Source organism: Orycteropus afer, unplaced genomic scaffold (assembly GCF_000298275.1).
Source record: "Orycteropus afer afer isolate SDZICR_OR568_19922 unplaced genomic scaffold, OryAfe1.0 scaffold00073, whole genome shotgun sequence".
NCBI lineage: Eukaryota > Metazoa > Chordata > Mammalia > Tubulidentata > Orycteropodidae > Orycteropus > Orycteropus afer.
Window position 1 is genome coordinate 3980698 of NW_006921660.1, and position 21346 is coordinate 4002043.

The 21346-nt window shown below is 38.2% G+C and overlaps 1 protein-coding gene across 1 annotated transcript in view; it reads right to left on the reverse strand.

The window, feature by feature from the left end:
* The window catches only part of TENM3 (teneurin transmembrane protein 3), a 628633-nt gene that overhangs the window by 22462 nt on the left and 584825 nt on the right, over positions 1 to 21346 (reverse strand). Inside the window, exons 24-25 of the mRNA XM_042780948.1 lie at positions 4482 to 4657; positions 2713 to 2948 (exon numbers count right to left, since the gene is read on the reverse strand). Of these exons, the coding sequence (XP_042636882.1) occupies positions 2713 to 2948; positions 4482 to 4657 (412 nt within the window). The remainder of the gene's footprint in view (positions 1 to 2712; positions 2949 to 4481; positions 4658 to 21346) is intronic.

Here is a 21346-nt window from a genome sequence, read left to right on the forward strand (position 1 = left end):
TGGCACATCCAATCTTATCTTGAAAGTAGGAAACCCTCCCTTATGATCTGGGCATTGTCTCTGTGAGAGCAATCAAACGTATCAGCTGGAAATCTCCTTTCAGTGTGACTGAACAGGCCATTTTAAATAGTATATTTTCTGAAATATCTTGCTGAGGCATTGTGGTTCTGCCATTTAGATAGAAACTAACACCCATGCCTGTGTCTCTTCTGCCTCGAAGTGAGGTATTTTCTTCATTTAGAATCAGGCAGAGATGCAGAGGCTCCAAACGGAGTTTCCTCTCCTTTCTACTCTCCTTTCCTCTCCTATTCCTAATTCTTGAAAAGCAGTGTTTACAACAACAACAACAAAAAGTGTTATATATGTCTCAAAGAATAGCGGGCATTATTTTATGTGGTCAGCTTCTGTACAAAGAATTTCCTATATTTTTACCTCTTTTCCACTGACATTTTCATATCCAGCAAGCTAAATAGGTTCTTTTCTATCCAACTATGTTTTGGGTATAAATGCCCAATGTTTGTGTACATGGCTGACATTTTGTGGGTTAGAGTTAGGGAATATATAATCATGCCTCATATTTCCAAGTACCTTCCCATTGTCTTCTTTGATTCTTGTCATAATGATGTGAAACACAGCCAATTTTATTTGCAACATAGCAATAGATACAATATCTGTATCACAGTATTATGGTATTATCTAGATAATACCATTTTTAAATATAATTATATAGAAATCATGACATAGATAAGGACTTTGAGGTTAAGAGATGTTACTGTTTTCCCATAAGGTGGACTCTGAGTAAACAGAGGAGCCTGATCTGGAACACTGACCATCTCAATTCTAGTTAAGTGCTATCTTCTTTGGTGTGTAGACTGAAGAGCACAGATGAGAGGAGAATCTTTTGTCTTTCGATGCAGTCCTCCATTTGCGCATACTTGTGACTATGTGTACATGTATGTATGTATGTGTGTATTATCATTGTTTCAGTTGAATGAGATAAAGCCTGTGAATGAATTTCCAGTGTGCAGTGGTCCAAGAAAGCAGGGGCTCTGGGAAGACACAGTAAGTGGTGATAGCAGATGGAGAAGCAGATAGCTACTGATTCCCAGAGTCAAAGAAAGAAAAGACTGGAACAGTTTATTTTGACAACACTGACCCCTCTGGAGCTTCTTTCCTTGTCTATCACTTCACCTTCAATCTCAGTCTTATTCTCTCTCTGGTGTTCTGTTGCTTTTCCTTCTCACTCCTCTTACTGATCTAACTTCCCTCTAGTTTCCTCTTGCTACTGCCTGTCAGAACTCCTGACCCAGGGAGGACTGGAGTTAGGGTATCCTGGGCTATGGGTGAGGTGGGGGCATGTAACATTGGTTCTAGAACACCATGTATTGAGAGTCTTAAACACCTCTCTCACACTGAAGTAGAATCAAAATATAGCCATTAAGTTGGATACAATCCGTATTTGATCCACAGATTCTTTTTACTTCATTTCTATTTCTTGGAAATGGCCAAGAATTTTGGCCTGCTGTAATAATTTGATGACTTTTGGTGCATATAAAAGGGCATTAATGATATGTTCCATGTTTTATTTTCTCTCCTTGATTTTAAGTAATTTTCAAAAATGGCAAGGAAAGCAATGCTAGTTAGGAAGAGTTTATCTATAAACTAAAATCTGTCTAGTAATATGACAAATGAATCAGGTTTACTTACTGTGGTCTGAAGATGGTTTCTTATAATCTAATCTATGTTGTTGTTAGCAAATAAACCAAACCCAGTGCCACTGAGTCGATTCCAATGCAAAGTGACCTTATAGGATCGAGTAGAACCGCCTCATAGAGTTTCCAAGGGTGTAAATCCTTATGGAAGCAGACTGCCTCATCTTTCTCTCCCACAGAGTGGCTGGTGGGTTCAAACAGCCGACCTTTTGGTTAGCAGTCAAATGATTTAACCACTCTGCCATCAGAGTTCCTTGTTACCAAATAGCTGTCATAAAAAAAAAATTTGTCTTCTCTATATATTTAGTCCATAATATGAGATGGCAAGAAAAACACCTAACAAGGCAGAGCAGAGAACATTTTGCAAAGATCACTTAACCACTAGCATAATTAGAAACATCATCACATTTCTCTTTAAAAAATATGAAGTGGGACTTTCCATCAATAGTAAAGAAGCAGTAGTTAGGTAATGAACTTGGTAACCTTCTATGGGCCCAAACTTAAGTTTAAAAATATTGAGAACATGAAAAAAGGAATTCACCTTTCAATTCCCAGCCTATCTCTTTCAATACACATATTATGATTGGGAAAACTTTCGGTCTTTAAATCAATTCTTATTTATCCTCATCCCCACATGAAGAAGCCATAACTCTTAACTGACTAGGTGAAGAAAAGTACAAGATTATTAAGTCATTAGTAAAACAAGAATCAATTGACATCCAGGCTATGTGGGATCATTTTATGTGTAATTACTACTTTTCCAGGGAAGAATGTATTTTTAATTATAACCATAGGAAGAAAATAATTTTTCCAATAAATGGCTTTTATTGTAAGCAATTTCCCTACTGGGCTGCCAGTTGTGCCCTGAGGTGAAGGTGCTACACTGAGTGTGGCACCAGACAGATGAGGGTGAACGGGGATGAATTCACTGGCATGGGTGGGCCATCTGCACAGCACTGTGGACTGGGCACCTCCCACCCACTCTCCAATACTTACTTACCCTAAGCTTTCGACCAAACACATTGACTTTTCCTTGGGCTTGCTCCTTCCGGAATCTCCATTCTACCAAATTCTGACCATTCTCACCAGGGAGAGTCATGTTTCTCTTGGCCACGGTTGGATTAGCTGTGCCAGCCAGGACATGAGGCTCTGTTTGGTAGTGTGAATCCAGACCACTGGCATAGATGATTCTGAGGGAGCCGTCGTAACCAATCTGGTAGCTGTTTCTTAACTGATCTGAAAAACAAGCAACAGAGAGCATAAACTAGAGCTACAGAATAAACACTTGGATGGTTTTGTGGTTAGAAGTGGTAGAAATTTCTTAAACATTAACTGATCTCCATTTACAAAGAAATGAAGAGTCCTTAAGGATGTCCTTTAAGAAAGGAACAAAACAACTTTGATTTCTAGCATTTCATTCTGGAAGAAGTTTGACCAAATATTAAAGGCAAACTTTAGGGAAATTTAAAGTCTTTCTCCTTCTTAACCAATTTCCTTTCTACTTCCCTTACCCTTCCCTGATGAAATGAGGACTCATTCTCATGGAATGTGAAGTGGAGGTTTTGTAAAGAGCCAAGTATATGGTTTTTCAGGAGGCTGGTTCATTCACCTCCAAGGTCTTAGATGACTCCCTTCCCCTATACCCTTTCCTTTATATTTTATGTTAAAGATCTTTTGAACCTTTTAATATTTAATAACTCTGTATGACTCGAGGGCACATAACAACAACAAAAAACATGCCAAAAAATAAGGTGATATTTTCTCTCCCAAAATTTAACTTTAAAAAGGGGCTCATCTTATATTTTGGCCTAAAAAAACCACTTGTTTTGCAAGCTACTTTTCAATTTTTACATTTTCAATAATACAGGACCATTTGAGGGGAAGAAATGAATTTAAGTAATACTAGTTTTAGACTATAATAGACATTTCTTAAGGGAACTGGTAAAAAAAAAAAAAAAAACTCAATGAAATGGAACACAGATTCAGTAATTACACTTAGAGCTATGACCCCACAATTGCAGATGTCATTGTAAACAGGCCTTTTATTAATGATTACTTTAAAAAGAAATATGGCTTAATACTTAAGGGGTATGAGGTTTACTTTGGGGTGATGGAAATGTTTTGGAACTAAATAGAGGTGGTGGCTGTACAACATTGCAAATAAACTACATACCATTGAATACTTTGAAGTGGGTAATCTTATGTTGTGTAAATTTTACCTCAATGAAGTATTAAAAGGAATATGGCAGGAGATTTTATTATGGTGAGATGGGATATACATGCCTATAGATTGAATGAAAAGACAGAAAGGCCAAATAATTACATAATTGAGTAGCTGGAGTTCAGAATAAAATTTCAAGTGATCACATGGTACAGGAATTAAAAAAGAGCCATGTCTCAAACTGCTGTCCTTAGACGGCAGTGGACGTCACTTGCTGTGGAGAACTGTGTTCAGTGGCTCAAAAGGGAATGATGCCTGTGAAGAGTTGGAATTAAGTTGTCTTATTAAATTATTATATAGGAGGGAAAATGACACTGTTTTTAGGTTAACATATTATTTTATATATTATGTGATTTCCAATATGTATATATAACTGACTATATTAATATATGTGTCCACTGGACTATTTCGTCAGTTTCTCTGGAGGTTTATATTCTCACTGCTCCTTTTCTGGATCAGCTTATTAGAAAATAGTAGACAGCAACTTTCTATTTGGGTATTAGTGGTACCATAAAATTATCAGTTTAAAATGATGCTTTTGTGTTTACCTTGAACCATGGTATAGAAAGAATCGATTGAGGACAGATTTGAAGTGATGCTGACATCTTCTTCTCGGCTGGATGATTCAATGTCCACTGTGATAGCCTTGTCCATGTCCCCATGAAGGTTTGTGACCACCCCAGTTGGAAATGTGACATTTGTCAGGCGACCTTCACTGTCATAGCTAAATAAAAAAGGCATTAATTTGATGTTAAATAGAAAAGTACAGGCTTGTCTATCTTGCAAATACAATGCATGGCAATATTAGCTGCACAAATTTGGATGAATATTTGTCTTTGTGCAGTGGAAACTTCAAACATGCTTTGAAGTAATCACAAGCCTGTTTAACATAGAAAATCCTCACCAGTGACAGCAAGAGTAAACAGAATAGCTCTCCATCTCAGCATATTATTCTTTGAAGTGTGACCAAAACTCTCCTGCACATCTAATTTGCTGTTTCAAAGGGAACATGTTTGCTGATATAACTTCCTTAGTATTCCTCTATATTTCCTACAAAGTAGATCTAATTCTGTATTATAATATATACCCTCGATGGCAGTGTTTTTTCACATATATAGTATGTGTGTGTGTATATACATATAGATGTATACACACACACACATATACATATATGTATACACATATATATGTATGTGTGTGTGTATATATATATATATATATACACATAAAACTTACATATAACTTTATAAAACAGTATGTATATTATTTGCATATGTAAAGTATTCTTTTAGTACCTTGAGACAACTTGAACAAATTCATAAAATCAAAGCCTACTGAAAACTTTATTTCCCAGTGAAATAATGGCAAGTTGGCACTTAATTGAAGTTGGTGGTGATAATCTATCTTGTCTGTATTGACACTGCAGGAATAGATGATATCTTGAATGATGATTTATTATGTTTACTGGGATGAGATGTTATATATCCTGACATTTCATGATTATTTAAGGAGCCCTGGTGGCCCAACAGTTAAGCGTTTGTCTGATAAGTGAACAGCTGGCAGTTCGAACCTACTCAGTGGCTCTGTGGGCAAAAGACTAGGCAACCTGTTTCCATAACGATTACAGCCAAGCCAACCCTATGGAGCAGTTCTCTGTTACACGGGGTTGCTATGAGTTGGAACTGACTTCACGACACCCAACAATAACAGTAACGATTATTTCCTTTTTTATTATATACTTATTCTTTGTTAGCATGTATTTGTAAGAGGAGCTTATAATTAAAATTTTAGGATACATTTTATTTAAAAAACCCTAAATTTTTGTAACTTTCCTATTTGTGGCAGCACCAGAGTAAATTTCAAATTTTCTGAAGAAACAAAATGCAACATTTTGGGTGAAAAACTAAGAATTTGGGATAACAATATATTTAAGTTGGATTAAATTGAAAACTTTATTTCCCAGTGAAATAATGGGATTTATTCAGATTGAGATTAAAGCTGCTTCTAATAATAGAAGGGTCTCAGTGAAATGGAGACCTGAATCATTTCCTAGTTAAAATAAGCCCAGATGCAGAACTAGTAGAGAAAGAATGTTATTGAGGAAAAGAGAGTGGTTACCAGGGGAGAAAAAACTCCAAGGAAAAGGGAGAAGAGGGTTATAATGATGGGCAACAAGGAAAAAAGGAGTAGAAAAAGAGCCTAAATGGAATTTTATAATGAAAGGATACAGTTTTCAGAGCGTAAAAATTAGCTTTGAGATGTGATTAGTAATTAGGAAAAGATTCTAGGTAATAAAGGTAAAAGAAGATTTAGCAAGGACAATGTCATGGTAGAGACAGAAAAGGAAGACAGGAGGAAAGAGAGAGACCGATGTGGGGCTGGTGCCTAGTGATGAGTTGATGCCATTAGCTCAGTGAGGACAGTATCAGTCAGATCGTAGATTTGATTGAGTTGATCTGACAGTTTTCAGTGTTGCCTGGCCAGCAGCAGGAATGAGAGGGCAAAGAGAGAGGTGGAGAAATAAAGAGAAAGCAAATGTGCCATTATATTCATTGTTCGGACTCATAAAAAGTAGAGCTAAAGAAACAAAGCAGATATTCTTACTCTCTCCGCCAACCCAAATGCCCCTAGCACATTAAGGCATCAATGAAGAAATTCAGCAGTTTATTGTTATCATTGCTTTCCTGAAGAAATCTGTGCTTCGGAAGAGACTAACGTAGGTTTATTTATACAGCAAAGCAGAATTACAGAACTATTGACAAAACCAGCCTAAAGTTCTATCTTGCCTTTCTGCTTGTCAAGTTCTCTTCCAGGCCCCAGCATCAGACTTACTTCTCCATAATTTTTCCTTCACTTAATATGTTTTTTAGATAATGTATTTTTGATCTATGATTGATGGGGTAGTTTTGGGATAAAAATTTACTTGAATTCCTTTTGTAGAACTTTTTTTTTTTTTTTTTTTTTAAGTCACTTTACTCTTCCATGTGATCATTTAAAAGTAACTTAACTCTACCTGTGGAAAGTTATACTTTGGGTTCACTCATATAACTTCAAGAAAAAGAAAGCTGAGCAGCATACCACCTGCACTGTGACTTAGAAACCTGTGGTTCAGGTTCAGAGATCAAGGATTTTCCATTTGACACAAGTCCAACATTTCATTTGTATGGGACCTACATTTAAATCACAAATGAGGAAGATCTGTATAGATGCCATTGAAATCTAAGTTTGGCATAATCCTTGTGTCCTATTACAGTTCTCATAGTATAATGTAAATAATAAAAAGGAGCTCTGGTAGCATAGTGCCTAAGGCACTTGACTGCTAACCAGAAGGCTGGCGGTTCAAACCCACCAGCCACTCCTCGGAAGGAAGATGGGGCAATCTACTTTCGTAGTGATACTGCCTTGGAAACCCAAGGAGGGGTGGCTATGAGTCAGGTCTGACTTGACGGCACATAACAAGAACAAGAACAAGAACAAGAACAACAACAACAACATGCTTTTTAAAAAATGAATATTCTTTTGAATGCTCTTATATAAAAAATAGTTCATTAGTACATTATTTACTCCCTCCTTCATTTTACAGATGGGAACATGAAAATATCATACAATTAAGTGACTCGATCAGGATCTCATTGTGTCTCATGGCCGAGCCCTAACAGGAACTTTTATGTGCTTGACCCCAGGTCCACTAGCCCTCCTGTAAATCCCAGTGCCTGATTTAAAATTGAGAACCATGGCTTTCTGTATGATACCACCTACAAGCCCCTTGTTGATTCATTCTTGCTGCTGTCACTGACCTGCCCTCTTTCAATCCTTTTGCTGGGTTGTATTTTCTAGTTCCATTCAATCTGAAGCAGAAACTTCACCTTTCTCCTGTAGAAAGCATTTCTCCAACCTTTGACTTTGCTCTTTCATTGGCTTACCACATGTTCCATTTCCTGCTGGGCAGGTTTTTGTATCACAGGAGGTGAGCACACTGGGATACAGCACAGGATGCTGAGCATTCAGACTATAACATAACAATAACCTTTAGCCTCTGGTTCTTTGGGAAATAAAAATACAAGTAACCTTTGTAGGTGGTACAGTTAGAAAGACATAGGGTTAATCTGGGATCTTAGTGGCCCAGCTTAATAATTTAGCCCTGGGAACTTCTGAATTTGTGCCTGGAGAGGAGTAGCTGCACCTAAGTTAAGGGCCTCACAGGGGTGAAGTGCTTGCACGAGGAAGGCTACAAAGGGTGCTGTGGCGTAAGGGCCCTCAGCAGAGCTTCTACCTAACCAGCCATCTAGCAGTTTCAGAATAATCTCTATGTGCAAGTTATAGCGTGAGGGCATTGTGGGTAGTACAAAGAGTATAGGAAGTCTGGCTGGAGAGAGAAATCATAAATGTGAAAACTATAAAACAAAATGAGTACCAGGTGAGTGGTAGAGCCAGCCAGAACTACTGGAGTGCAGAAGATGATGCATTCATGCTGAGGTAGCCAGGCAAAAACCACATGAAGGTGGAGACCTAAGCCGGGCCTTAAAACGGACATAGGATCTAGGCAGGCAGAGAATGCACAGGGTGCATTCCAGCCAGAAGAACAAACAGCAAGGGTGAGGGTGTGGAGGAGTGGAGATGGAAGGACTGTTAGGGAGTCAGTGAGTAGAAGAGCTTGGCTGAAGCAGGTCCATCTAGGGGCTTTATATGGTAGATGAAGGGCCTCTGACAGATTTCGGCACTGGGGAGCTGAAGAAACTTTAAAGACAGGCAAAGTTTTAGTAAGGCTAATTTGACTGTAGTATCGAAGGAGCCCACTGGCAGGGTGACAGGTCAGGCCGGGTTGTTCCCAGACTTGCCGATTTCACAAGGCAAGAGGAAAAAAATCTACAACCAACACAGAGTTTTTAAAGTAAAAAACTACCATCTGGTACCTTCATATCATGGTATAATATCAGCAATAGAAAGGAATGAACTATGGATATATACAACAATCTGAATCAATCTCCAGAGAATTATGCTAAGTGAAAAAAAGCCAATCCAATGGGTTCCATTCATATTCTTGAAATGATAAAATTATAGAAAAGGGGAACATATCAGGGTTTGCCAGAGATTAAGGAGGGGATATGGACTGGAGAAAAGTGGTTGTGGCTATAAAGGGGTAGCATGAGGGATCCTTGTGGTGACTGAAATGTTCTCTTGACTGTATCACTGTCAATATACTGGTTTGACATTATACTATAATTTTGCAAGATGCTACCAGTGGAGGAAACTGGGTAAAAGGCACATGAACTCTTGTATTATTTCTTATAACTGCATGAGAATCTACAGTATCTCAAAAAAAAAAAAAGTAAAAAGAAAAAAACTATCATTTGTTACCCACATCATTTCATAAGAAAAGCTATTTACACATACCAAAGGTAGAAAGGACCTAATTTCAGGGTGAGAGGCAGTTCTTTAAAATGAACAAAGAAAGCTATATGAAAAATTCTCCACATCACTAATATTTTCTTTTCAGTGTGGATCAGTGACAACTTTTTCACAGATTAGCATCTATGTTAGTGTAAAGGAAAACAAGATGGATGAGAGATATTAAAATTACCAGGGGGCTCTGGAGAAGGAAATGAGAGAAAGTCAAAGATGACTTTCAGAAATGGCAGGCTTACCTTTTTTTATCTGTACAAAAGTGCAAAAACTGCACCAGTGAATGTCCAACTGTCCTCTGAAATACTTTGATCCCAGTCAGTATAATAGACCTTTCCATCAAATATGGACCTCTGGACATGTTCTCTGTTTATGTGCAACTTTGTGGCTCAGCTTAATGTTGCTTTGCCATAGTGGTGAACTAACCCTGCCCAGCTTGTATATTTGAGATGCAGTTTTCTTTTATTAGCTTTTTGAATTTACAATGCAATAGGCTCTAGGGAATTTGAATAGAACATCAGCTTCATACTCTCCATTCCACTCATCTGGTCTTAGCCTCATAGCTTCAAATTCATAACACAGCACATTCTATTCTGCTCCGTCTGACCCCTCTTCACAAAGGACTCTCTCTGGAAAAGACAAAACCCCCTTAGGCTCTCAATGACCTTTTGCTCTTTCACTGATGGGATGCCCTTATTTGATGTTTATCTATTTGTTCGTCTTTAATTCTGATTGTATTTTTGCCTAGACTTACTGTTTTTGCCTTTGCAGTATATTTTACAATCTCTTTTTAAGTTTCCTAAGCAGTAGGATTATCGACAAATGCCCCAGAGAGTCACAGCCTCAGTCGTTCTCGGTTGAAAATACCGTATTCATCTTGACATGAAATTCACCTCCCTCCCCATACACAGATGAAGTTCCCAACTCTTGATTTTTCTGTCCTAATGTCTCACAGATATTTGTCTTTCCATTCCCCCAGCTGCCCTAGACTTTCAAGACTATTTTTTTTTCTGCCTCTCCCCATACTCACTGATAGCAAATTAATCTTCTGAAATGCCACTATTAGAATACTTTTCTGCTTAAAAATCTTTAGTGGATCCTCAACTGAAAGAAAAATTGACTGCCTTAGACTGTTACCAACCCCTTGTCAATAGACTATTGGCATTGCAAATTTATTCAAGTGGAAACAATTTGCAGTTCTCAAAACTTTCTTTAAAACTCAGCAACAGGCTTATTTGTCTTCAGTGCCTCCCCATAAAATGGCTTCTTTAATCAATGTTATGTTTTGAAAATTAGCTTCTCTTTTTTTGTGAAAAATATGTGCAAATCAGAGTAGGCCTCAGAGAAGTGAATAAACCAGAGTACAGAGTACACCTCTGGAGAGGTGGAGGCTACTTTGAGGAATGATACAGTCTTTGTCTCTTGTGCAGATTGTTGATCTATAATTCAGCCTGACACTGAATTGGGCTGTCCTAGAGATGAGACAATCCATATATTTACTCAAATAATGTCCACAGCATCTCTCCTCCCAAGCCTCTATTCTCATCACCTATACAAGGGTGAATGAGAGCTAAATAAACGTATGTTTTATCACTCTAATTTATCTAATAAAAACTAAACCTGTCCTGAGGAGGCAAGACAGCAGCAGATTTTGATTTGGGTACATTCTGTAGGCCCCTGAACAGGATAAAAGTTCAAATCCAGTTATAATTTGTCCTTTCGCATTTTTTCCAGAATCCTCCCAGAATAAGCCTACTCTGAGAACTGCTTAGTGATGGTAGATCCTTTTACCGGCAGACTGGAATCAGTATGAGGACTTCAGTGAAAGACTGATCCAACCTGTCTTCCTCCCCACTATGCCTCTTAGACAAAGGGGGAGAATCTAGCTATACCGCTGTCAAGTCGATTCAACGCATAGCAACCTCTCCTTGGGTTTCCAAGGCAGTATCTCTACAGAAGTAGATTGCCCAATCTTCCTTCTGAAGAGCAGCTGGTGGGTTTGAACAGCCACCCTTCTGGGAAGCAATCAAATGCCTTAGGTACTATGCCATCAGAGCTCCTTCAACCATCAACCTTTGAGCACTTAACTGTTTGCACTACCCAGGGACAATGTTGTTGTTGTTATGTGCTGTAGAGTCGGACCCGACTCATAGCGACCCCTCCTTGGGTTTCCGAGGTAGTATCACTATGGAAGTAGATTGCCCAACCTTCCTTCTGAGGAGTGGCTTGGTGGGTTTGAACCGCCAGCCTTCTGGTTAGCAGTCCAGTGCCTTAGGCACTATGCTACCAGAGCTGCCACCCAGGGACAACAGTCATATAAAAAAATAAAGACAAAGCTAAATCAGTAAGTGAATGCTTGGCAATGGGGATTTACTGGAATATCATCTAAGAATGCTAAATTGCTATTTAATCAAGTATAAATTGGACTCTATCACATCGAGGGGGAGGCCAGATAATAAATATGCTGGTTGTGAAGCTGTTAGAAGCAGAGTCAGGTTGTCAGCTTTCCAGTGTACTTCCCAGCACACCAAGCAGTGAAGATCCAGGAATGGGGAAGAGGACAAAGAAAGACCTTTGATGTAGAAAGGTCTTTGATGCTTAGCATCAGAAGTCCCTAGGTGGGGCAAATGGTTAAGCACTTGGCTAGTAACCAAAACGTTGGAAGCTCAAGTCCACACAAGAAGCTTGAGTAAAAGGGCATGGAGATTCCAGAAAGATCAGCCATTGAAAACTGTGTGGAGTATAGTTGTACTATGACACACATGAGGTCTCCAGGAGTTACAACCAACTCATTGGCAACTGGTTTCGTGGTTTAATACCTAGTATGAGAAGACAAGGAGGAAATGGCAGATTTAACAGGTCTGATATCTAGAGAAGAAATTTCTTTATTGATTGCTAAGATCGCTGACAACATTTAGATTCTAGTCTTCTGTGATTATTCTTCAGATAATTCTCTGGCTGTCTGCAGCCAACTCTACTGCTGGGATGTAGCCTGAAGAGCCAGTCATGCACACGCAGTTGCCTCCTCCCACCCTGGGAGTAATGTAATTAGCAGGCACTTCTGCTCTCTTCCTCTCCTACCCTGTTCTGGGTCACACCTTACTTGGGACTAGGCTCTAGCTCTGTTCACTTGTTTTCCCTGCTACAGAAAAGTTATATGTGATGCCAAGGACATTTATCTCCACCCTTGTGACAGCCCATGCCTACCTATGAAGGGAAAAGGTAGGCATAGTTTATTTTTTAGGCACTTCATTCATGTTGTCACATGTAGAAAAACACATCAAAATGTAGCAATTAAATTGTTGCATTGAGTTTGTTAGAGCCATAAGCATTTGTTTGCATAGACAGTAATTAGGATACTTAATGCAAACAGATCTAGAAGATAAACTGTCAATATATAGTTTCCTCTTAAGAGATTTTCTATGTGTGTTTCTAACCTCAATTACCTGAAACATTTAACTCTCCCCTCCCTTCCCCTCACCTTAGAGCATTCAAGTATGCAAAAAATTGGGGTAGAAACTATAATTGTAAAATAATGGTAACTAAAAAACCAAAAACCCATGGTTACTAACATCAATAATTTTCACCCCTATGAATGGCTGGCATGGAAAATGATAAAGTTAAGGTATACATAATCACAAAGAGTAACCCCTCTTCTCAAATTTAAAAGGAATTTTGGGATCACTGTAGATTTAGAATATAACTGTTAGCAAGGAAGATTTTCATAGATATTACTGGAGCTAATCTGACGTAATTACCATATCCCCTATTATATATATGTTGAATTTAAGATACTTCTGTATTATTTGGTTCCAAGATAGCAATTTATTTATTCTAATTTCATTTTTTGGCAGAGACTCATCTATTTGGAAATGGGAAAGCTCACAGACATGAAAAGGTAGTTAGGAGTCAAAGCAATTGGTTTTTATTTTAATAGGAAACCAATTTTTCTCTTTGGTTTCTCTCCTCAAAATTTAGAAAGCAGAGGGTAACATAAGGTTTCTCCCATTAATTAGATTTTAAAGTGCCCTTTTATTTTCAGACAGAGGGTCTCAGGAAGATCAACCTGCTAGTGGTAGGACAGACTGAAGTGGGGTGCAGAGACATAAAGCAGAAGTAAGCCATAAGACCCTACATTAGAAGATCATCAACAGGAATGGAAAAGACAGGGTAAATCTAAGAAGAATACAGGGACAAAGGAAGGAAAGAAGACTCCTAGGTTTAAAGTCTAGAAGATGCGTGGTGGTGGTATTCTCAGTGTAAATATGGGTCCATGAAAGAAGCCTAGTGGTGTTGGTTGCTCTCAAGTTGATTCCTAATCATGGCAACCTGATGTGTGCAGAGTAGAACTGCTTCATAAGGTTTTTGTTTTTTAAAATAATATTTTATTGTGTTTTCAGTGGAAGTTTAGACAACATTTGACAATTTCTACACCAATTGTTCATTGACATTAATTACATTTTTCACAGTGTGTCAACATTCTCTTTAATTGCATTCTGGTTGTTCTATTTCCAGTACTCTAGTTTCCCTGCCTCCTTATCTTTTTATCTTTGGTTTAAGGTAATTCTTGACTGCTTCATAGGGTTTTTAAGACTGTGACCGTTCAGGAGCAGATCACCAGGCCTGTCTTCCAAGCCACCTTTGAGTAGGTTTGAACCACCAATCTTTCAGCTAGTGGTTGAGCACTTAACCACTGACTTAATCACTATGTCTTCTATTTATATGTGTTTAATTTAAGGCTATTGTGGGATATCCAAGCAGAAAACATTGCCATTATCTTCTTCCCCCTACATTTTATTTATTTAGTTGTTGTTCAGAATATATACAGCAAAACATACCAATTCAATTCTTTCTGTATGTACAATTCATAAGACACTAACTACAGTCTTCATATTGTGCAACCATTCTCACCCTCCTTTTCTGTCCTCTCTCATCAACATAAACTCACTCCTCATAAGGTTCCTATCTAATCTTTTGAGTTGCTGTTGTCAACTTGATCCCCTATAGATCTTAAAGGAGCATAATGCTCAAGGCAGAACTTTATAACTAGTTAAGCTAAACTATTGTTTCATTTTAAGATGACTTCAGAGGACATTTTTGGTTTACGGTTTAAAGATTATCTCAGAGCAATAGTTTCAGGGTTCATCTACCTTGCATGGCTCCAGAAAGTCCAGAGTCCATGAGAATTTGAAATTCTGTTCTGTACCCACTCCCTTTTCATCAAGATTCTTCTATAGAATCTTTGATCAAAATGCTCAGTAACAGTAGCTGAGTACCATACAGTTCTGGTCTCATGGCAAAGGAGGCAGATGTTCATGGAGGCAATTAGCCACACATTCTATATCCTTCTTCTATTCCTGACTCTCCTTCTTCCTCTGTTGCTCCAGATGATAAAGACCAATTGTTGTGCCTTGGGTGGCCACTTGCAAGCTTTTAAGACTCCAAGGCACTATGCAAAGAACTAGAATAGAAGCACTAAACTGTTGTTGGGCCAATTAATTGGTATGTCCCATGAAATCATGAAACCTTCAAACCCAATAACCAAATCCCATGAGGTATTTGGTTGTACATAAGCAGCCTCAGCAGCACTTTTTTTTGACATTGTTGTAAATATATCACACCTTGTTTTTTTTGCCAATTGTTGTTGCTCCTTCAGTGCAGCTTCAACTTCTTCCTTCAGTACCATTGGATCTTGATCATAGGCCACCTCCTGAAATAGATGAACACTGACTAATTCTTTTTTGTACAGTGACTATGTATTCTTTCCATCTTCTTTTGTTGTGTCCTGTGTCATTCGATATTTTGCCCATTGAATCTTTCAGTATTGCAACTTGAGGCTTGAATTTTTTCTTCAATTCCTACAGCTTGAGAAATGCAGAGCATGTTCCTCCCTTTTGGTCTTCTAACTCCAGGTCTTTGCACATTTCATAATAATAATTGACTCTGTCTTCTCAAGTTGCTCTTTGAAATCTTCTGTTCAGCTCTTTTCTCTTGTCATTTCCTCCATTTGCTTTAGCTACTCTTTGCTCAAGGGCAAGGTTTAGATTCTCTTTTAACATCCATTTTTGGTCTTTTCTTCCTTTCTTGTCTTTTCAATGACATTTGTTTTCTTCATGCATGATGTTCTTATGTTATCCCACAATTTGTCTCGTTTTTGGTCATTGGTGTTCAAAGCATCAACAAATCTATTCTTCAGATGGTCTCTAAACTCAGGTGGGATATAATCAATGTCATATTTTGACTCTCGTGGACTTTTTAAAATTGTCTTTAGCTTCAACTTGAACTTGCATATGAGCAATTGATGGTCTGTTCCACAGTCACCTCCTGGTCTTGTTTTGGCTGAAGATATTGAGCTTCTCCATTGCCTCTTTCCACAGAGGTAGGTGATATGATTCCTGTATATTCCATCTGGCAAGGTCCATGTGTATAGCTGCCACTTTCGTTGTTGAAAAAAGGTATTTGCAAAGAATAAGTCATTGGTCTTGCAAAATTCTATCATGTGATCTCTGGTGTCATTTCTATCACCAAGGCCATATTTTCCAACTACTGGTGATGCTTCTTTGTTTCCAACTTTCTCATTTCAATCAGCAGTAAAAATCAATATATCTTGATTGCATGTTTGGTCAATTTCAGACAGCAGACGTTGGTAAATCTTCAATTTCCTCATCTTTGGCTTTTGTGGCAGATGCATAAATTTGAATAATAGTAGTATTAAGTAGCCTTCCTTGTAGGCGTATGAGTAGTATCCTATCAATGACAGCATTGTACTTCAGGATAGATCTTGAGACATTCTTGATGAATGGGATGAATGCCATCCCATTCCTCTTCAACTTATCATTCCTGGCATAGTAGAACATATGGCTGTTTGATTCAAGATGGCCCAAACCAGTCTATTTCAGCTCACTAAAGCCTAGGATATTGATCTTTATGTGTTCTATTTCATTTTTGACAACTTCTAATTTTCCTAGATTCATACTTCATACATTCCATGTTCCAATTATTAATGGATATTTGCAGCTGTTTCTTCCCATTTTGATTCATGTCACATCAGCTAATGGAGGTCCCAAAAGCTATACTCCATTTATGCCATTAAAGTCGACTCTACATTGAGGAAGCAGCTCTTCCCTAGTCATACTCTGATTACCTTCCAACCTGAGGGGCTCTTCTTCTAGCACTGTATCAGACAGTGTTTCAGGGCTATTCATAAAGTTTTCCATTAATATATCAGACAATGCTTCCTTGCTTTTGCTTAGGTTCTCACTGGCCAATTCTTTGAGAAGTGGATGGCCTCTTCTTTCTTCCAAGTCTGTCTTAGTCTGGAAGCTCTGCTGAAACCTGTCTACCATGGGTGACCCTGCTGGTTTTGAAATACTGGTGGCATATCCCCCAGACTCACAGCAACATGCAAACCACCACAGTACGAAAAACTGACAGATGAGTGGGAGTGAAATGGTATCTCATTGTGGTTTTGATTTACATATCTCTAATTACTAATGAAGGAGTTCTGGTACCATAGTGCCTAAGCACTTGACTGCTAACCAAAAGGCTGGTGGTTCAAACCCACTAGCCACTCCTCGGAAGGAAGATGGGGCAATCTACTTCCGTAGTGATACTGCCTCAGAAACCCAAGGAGGGGTCGCTATGATTCGGGTCCGACTCGATGGCACATAACAACAACAACAACAACAATTAATAATGAAGGACCTCTGGTGGCATAGTGCCTAAGGGATTTGACTGCTATCTGGAAGGTTGGTGGTTTAAACCCACCAGCCACTGCATGCAAGGAAGACTGGGCAATCTACTTCTGTAAAGATTTACCAACTTGGAAACCCAAAGGGAGTTGCTATGAGTTGGAATCAACTTGATGGTGGTGAGTTTGGTTTGGTTTAATTACTAATGACGGTGAGCATCTTTTCATATATTTGGTAACCATATGAATGTCCTCTTTGGTGAAATATCTACTCAAGCCCTTTGCCTATTTTATGATTGGGTTGTCTTTTTGATGTTAAGTTGTAAAACTTTTTTGTATATTTTGGTTATTAGATTCTTGTCAGATGTATGGTTTCTGAAGATATTCTCCCTGTTGGTAGCTTGTCTTTGTACTTTTTTTTAGTAAAGTTTTTTGATGAACAACGTTGCTATTATCTTTTCATACCACCAGAGGAAGATAGTCTAATACTCAGTGTGGTCTGGCACTTAGCAGTTTTCCTATAAGCATACTCTACTTTCATGTTAGTTTTCTGAAGTGTAAGATGGTACAAGAATTGGGATTTGACTTTCCCAGACTATTGTTTAAAATTTTCATCTATTTAAGTGTGCCCACTGGCACAATGCTGCTAAATCTTTATTTTTGCTTCACTCTCTCTCTGCTTTCATCTTTCCCCTTGCTCTTTACCACCTCTTTCTCCTACATCTTTTGACTATCTACAAAAATGTTCCTTGCTAAAAATTATATTCTAAATTCACACTGATCTCAAAATTCATTTTCAATTTAAGGAGAATGGTTCCTCTTTGTGGTTGATCCATACCTTTCACTGTCTATTCTCCCTCCCCCTCACACATTGAAAATCAATCAAATTGCAGGAAGATACTTAGCAATCATCTGATTTTATTCCAAGATTATCTAATTTTGTTCTCATTTGAAAGAAAAAGAAAATGAAGTTAAAAAAAGCTGACTTTCCCAAGTTAATATAGCTATTAAATTTTTTTTTTAAATGGAAACAATGCACATATGAACTTTGACAAAGACTATTCATATGTTAAGAGAATTCTGGTGACATAGTGGTTAAAACACTCATCTGTTAATGAGGTTGGTGGTTGAAACCTACCATTTGCACCACGAAAGAAAGATGTGGCAATATGTTTCTATGAAGACTTACAGCTTTAGAAAGCCTATGGGGCAGTTCTACTTTGTCCTACAAGGTCTCTATGAGTTGAAATTGACTCGATGGCAGTGGGTTTGGATTTCTGGTTATTCATATCCTAAGGATACCGTAGGAGCTCTGGTGGCACAGTGCCATATAAAACATGGCCAGTGGAGTCCTTAACTAGGCAAGGCACAGCTTTCATTTGACTTCTCAATATTTCATGAAAGGCATCTTTGTATTAATCATTTACCATGATGTTAATATGAGCCTTAAGGAGCCCGTGGCACAATGGTTAAGTGCTTGGTTACTAACTGCAAGGAGAGCAGTTCAAACCCATCCAGCAGTGCCATGTAAGAAAGAGCTGGAGATCTAATCCCATAAGCATTATAGTCTAGAAAACCACTGGAGCAATTCTATTCTGTCACATGAGGTCTCAATGAGTCAAAAATCTATCCATTAGTGTCTAATAACAACAACATGACCATTATGTGATTCTTCAGCTTCCTGATCTTCATAATCCACATTCTGAGAGTTCAGTTACATTCTAGCCCGAGTCACCAGTATATTTCAATTAGCTTCATGTTTTTCATGTTCCGGTCTCTTAGAATATATTCAGAACTCTCTAATCCATGAATAAGGTACTCTAGTAGTGTAGTGCCTAAGGCATTTGACTGCTAACCAGAAGGCTGGTGGTTCAAACCCTCCAGCCACTCTGTGGAAGGAAGACTGGGCAATCTACTTCTGTAAATAAGGAGCTCTGGTGGTGTAGTAGTTAAGGCATTTGGCTGCCAATCAAAGGTCAGTGATTGGAACTTACCAGCTGCTCTGTGAAAGAAAGATGAAGCAGTGTGCTTGTGTAAAGATTTACAACCTTGGAAACCCAATGGGGGTCGCTATGAGTTGGAATCAACTCGATGGCAGTGAGTTTGGTTTGGTTTTTGAATCCATGAATAACTAGTTTAGAAGAGAATAACTGAATTGGTACTCTTAAGGAAGACTTCATAGAGGAGGTGAGCTCTTACTGTTATGGCTTTTATGTGTAATTTTCAACATGTTTGCTTAATTTTTTTCTTATTATTATCTGTAATAATTATCCTATTTTTCCACTTAAAAATTGCTGTTTTAAGGAAAGAACATGTCATTTTGTTAATAATTGAGCTAAATAAAATGTTTCCTCTTTATTTTCTGTCATTTTTCCTTCTTTTAAACTTCTTTCTAGAATTTATTCAGATTAGTAAAAGAATTTTATTCAAATAAAATGTAGGTGGCGATGACGTTCAGTCATTTTGACTCCTTATCCTTGTTAAAGTACTTATTTTAATGGAACAAAAGATCCATTGCTAAAAGGTGACTGCAGCATATCTAACTGATGGAGTAGTTTCATCTGGTCCAATTTCAAAACATAGATTCAATCCATGCATCCATATTTCATAAAATTAGAATGCTAGATCAAGTTTAATTTAGGATTTTTTTTTTCCTGTCTAAAACATTTTCACTTTGGTTTGATTTCAGTTAGTAAAAAAGGAAATGGCAGAAACAAAAACAAAAACAAAACCTTCAATCTGTCACCTGGTATACCAATGCTTTTTCCACAATGCTAATTTCTAACATCTTCTTCCTTATCATTGTGGTAAAGTAGAATGCAGTTACTAACACTATCATAAAAGTAGACCATTTTGAATGTATAAACCACTCCTTGGTCCTCATTCTTGATGAAGGACATGTGCACAAACAGCAAAAATAGAACAGAACCTGATTCTAACTCACAATGGCTGACTGATTTGGAATCCTAACAGCAATACTGATACTTGTAAAACTAATAGCAAAAGAATTTACATATAAGTATTCTTGGAACAAACCTGAGTTATATGTATTGTAACAATTATCTCATAGACAAATACATAATTTCTTACATTTCAGTAGTAATGTCATCATTAACACATCCTCAAAAATCAGGTTCTGGACAGAAAATGCAAAATGCCTCCATCACAAAGTCTTTTCTAGTAAGTACAGCAATCAACCAACTCCCAAATCATGGGTTCATCTGGCACTCCGTTGACTGCTACCTACATATTACCAAAATGACAGAGGAAATGCAAAATAAAAAAAAGACAAAAGTACTCTTTTACATGATTTCTGTCTCAAGTGCTAAGAGAATCTTGATGAGAATGAGGGGAGGATTGCATGGGATGGGGATGGCTGACACTAATTGAAGTATCTTTGCTGCTGCTGCATTTCATTAGAAGGTCTTGATTCTGACCTGTTCTTTTCACCGTACAAACAGCAAGGGCAGTTGTCTGCAGTCAAGCTGCTACTCTCTCTCTTCACACACCCCAGATAACATGAGTTCAGGGGAGCAGAGACAAGGGCAACTCTCTCCTCCCTCATCTCTGCTCTAGCCCTTTCTTTGAACATTCAGCACAGTGATGGTCCAGAAATGGCATGTTTTTCAAGGATCGAATTCACCGAACGTGACCTAATGCCTCTTTCCTTACATAGTCATTACCACAGCAGGGAGAACCGACAAAGTGCTAATGCCCAGCTCTGAAATTCACAGGCATTGAAACAAAGGCATCCATATCAGGACATTCCAGAATTAGTTCCTATACGGGTTCAAATGATTCTGAGTTAACCATCATTAAGAGAAGGGTCATGCTTAAGTCATTTTTTTAAAAATTGTTTATTGACTGAGGAGGGTTGACAGGAGTGGGGCACATATTTGTTTAGTAACAGATCTTGTGCAGGTCTTGCTAGAATTGTCCTTCCAAGGGACAAATGTGCTCCAAAGGGTGTGTGAAACAGATGCCATCATGCTCCTGGATTTATTTCATGGGGCCTTAAAGTGCACCGGAAAAAAAATAAAAAAAAACTCACTGCCATCAAGTCAGATCTGACTCATAGCGACTTCTCCTTAGGCTTCCGAGACTGTATCACTACAGAAGTAGATTGCCCAACCTTCCTTCCGAGGAGTGGTTGGTAGGTTTGAACTGTCAGGCTTCTGGTTAGCAGTCTAGTGCCTTAGGCACTATGCCACCAGAGCTCCTCTTGTTTTTGGTAAAATGCACAGAGCACAAACCTATTCTCCTTCATCCTCTTACTTGCATTCTGGTGCCTCAGAATAGCACCTGATTCAGCCTGACCCT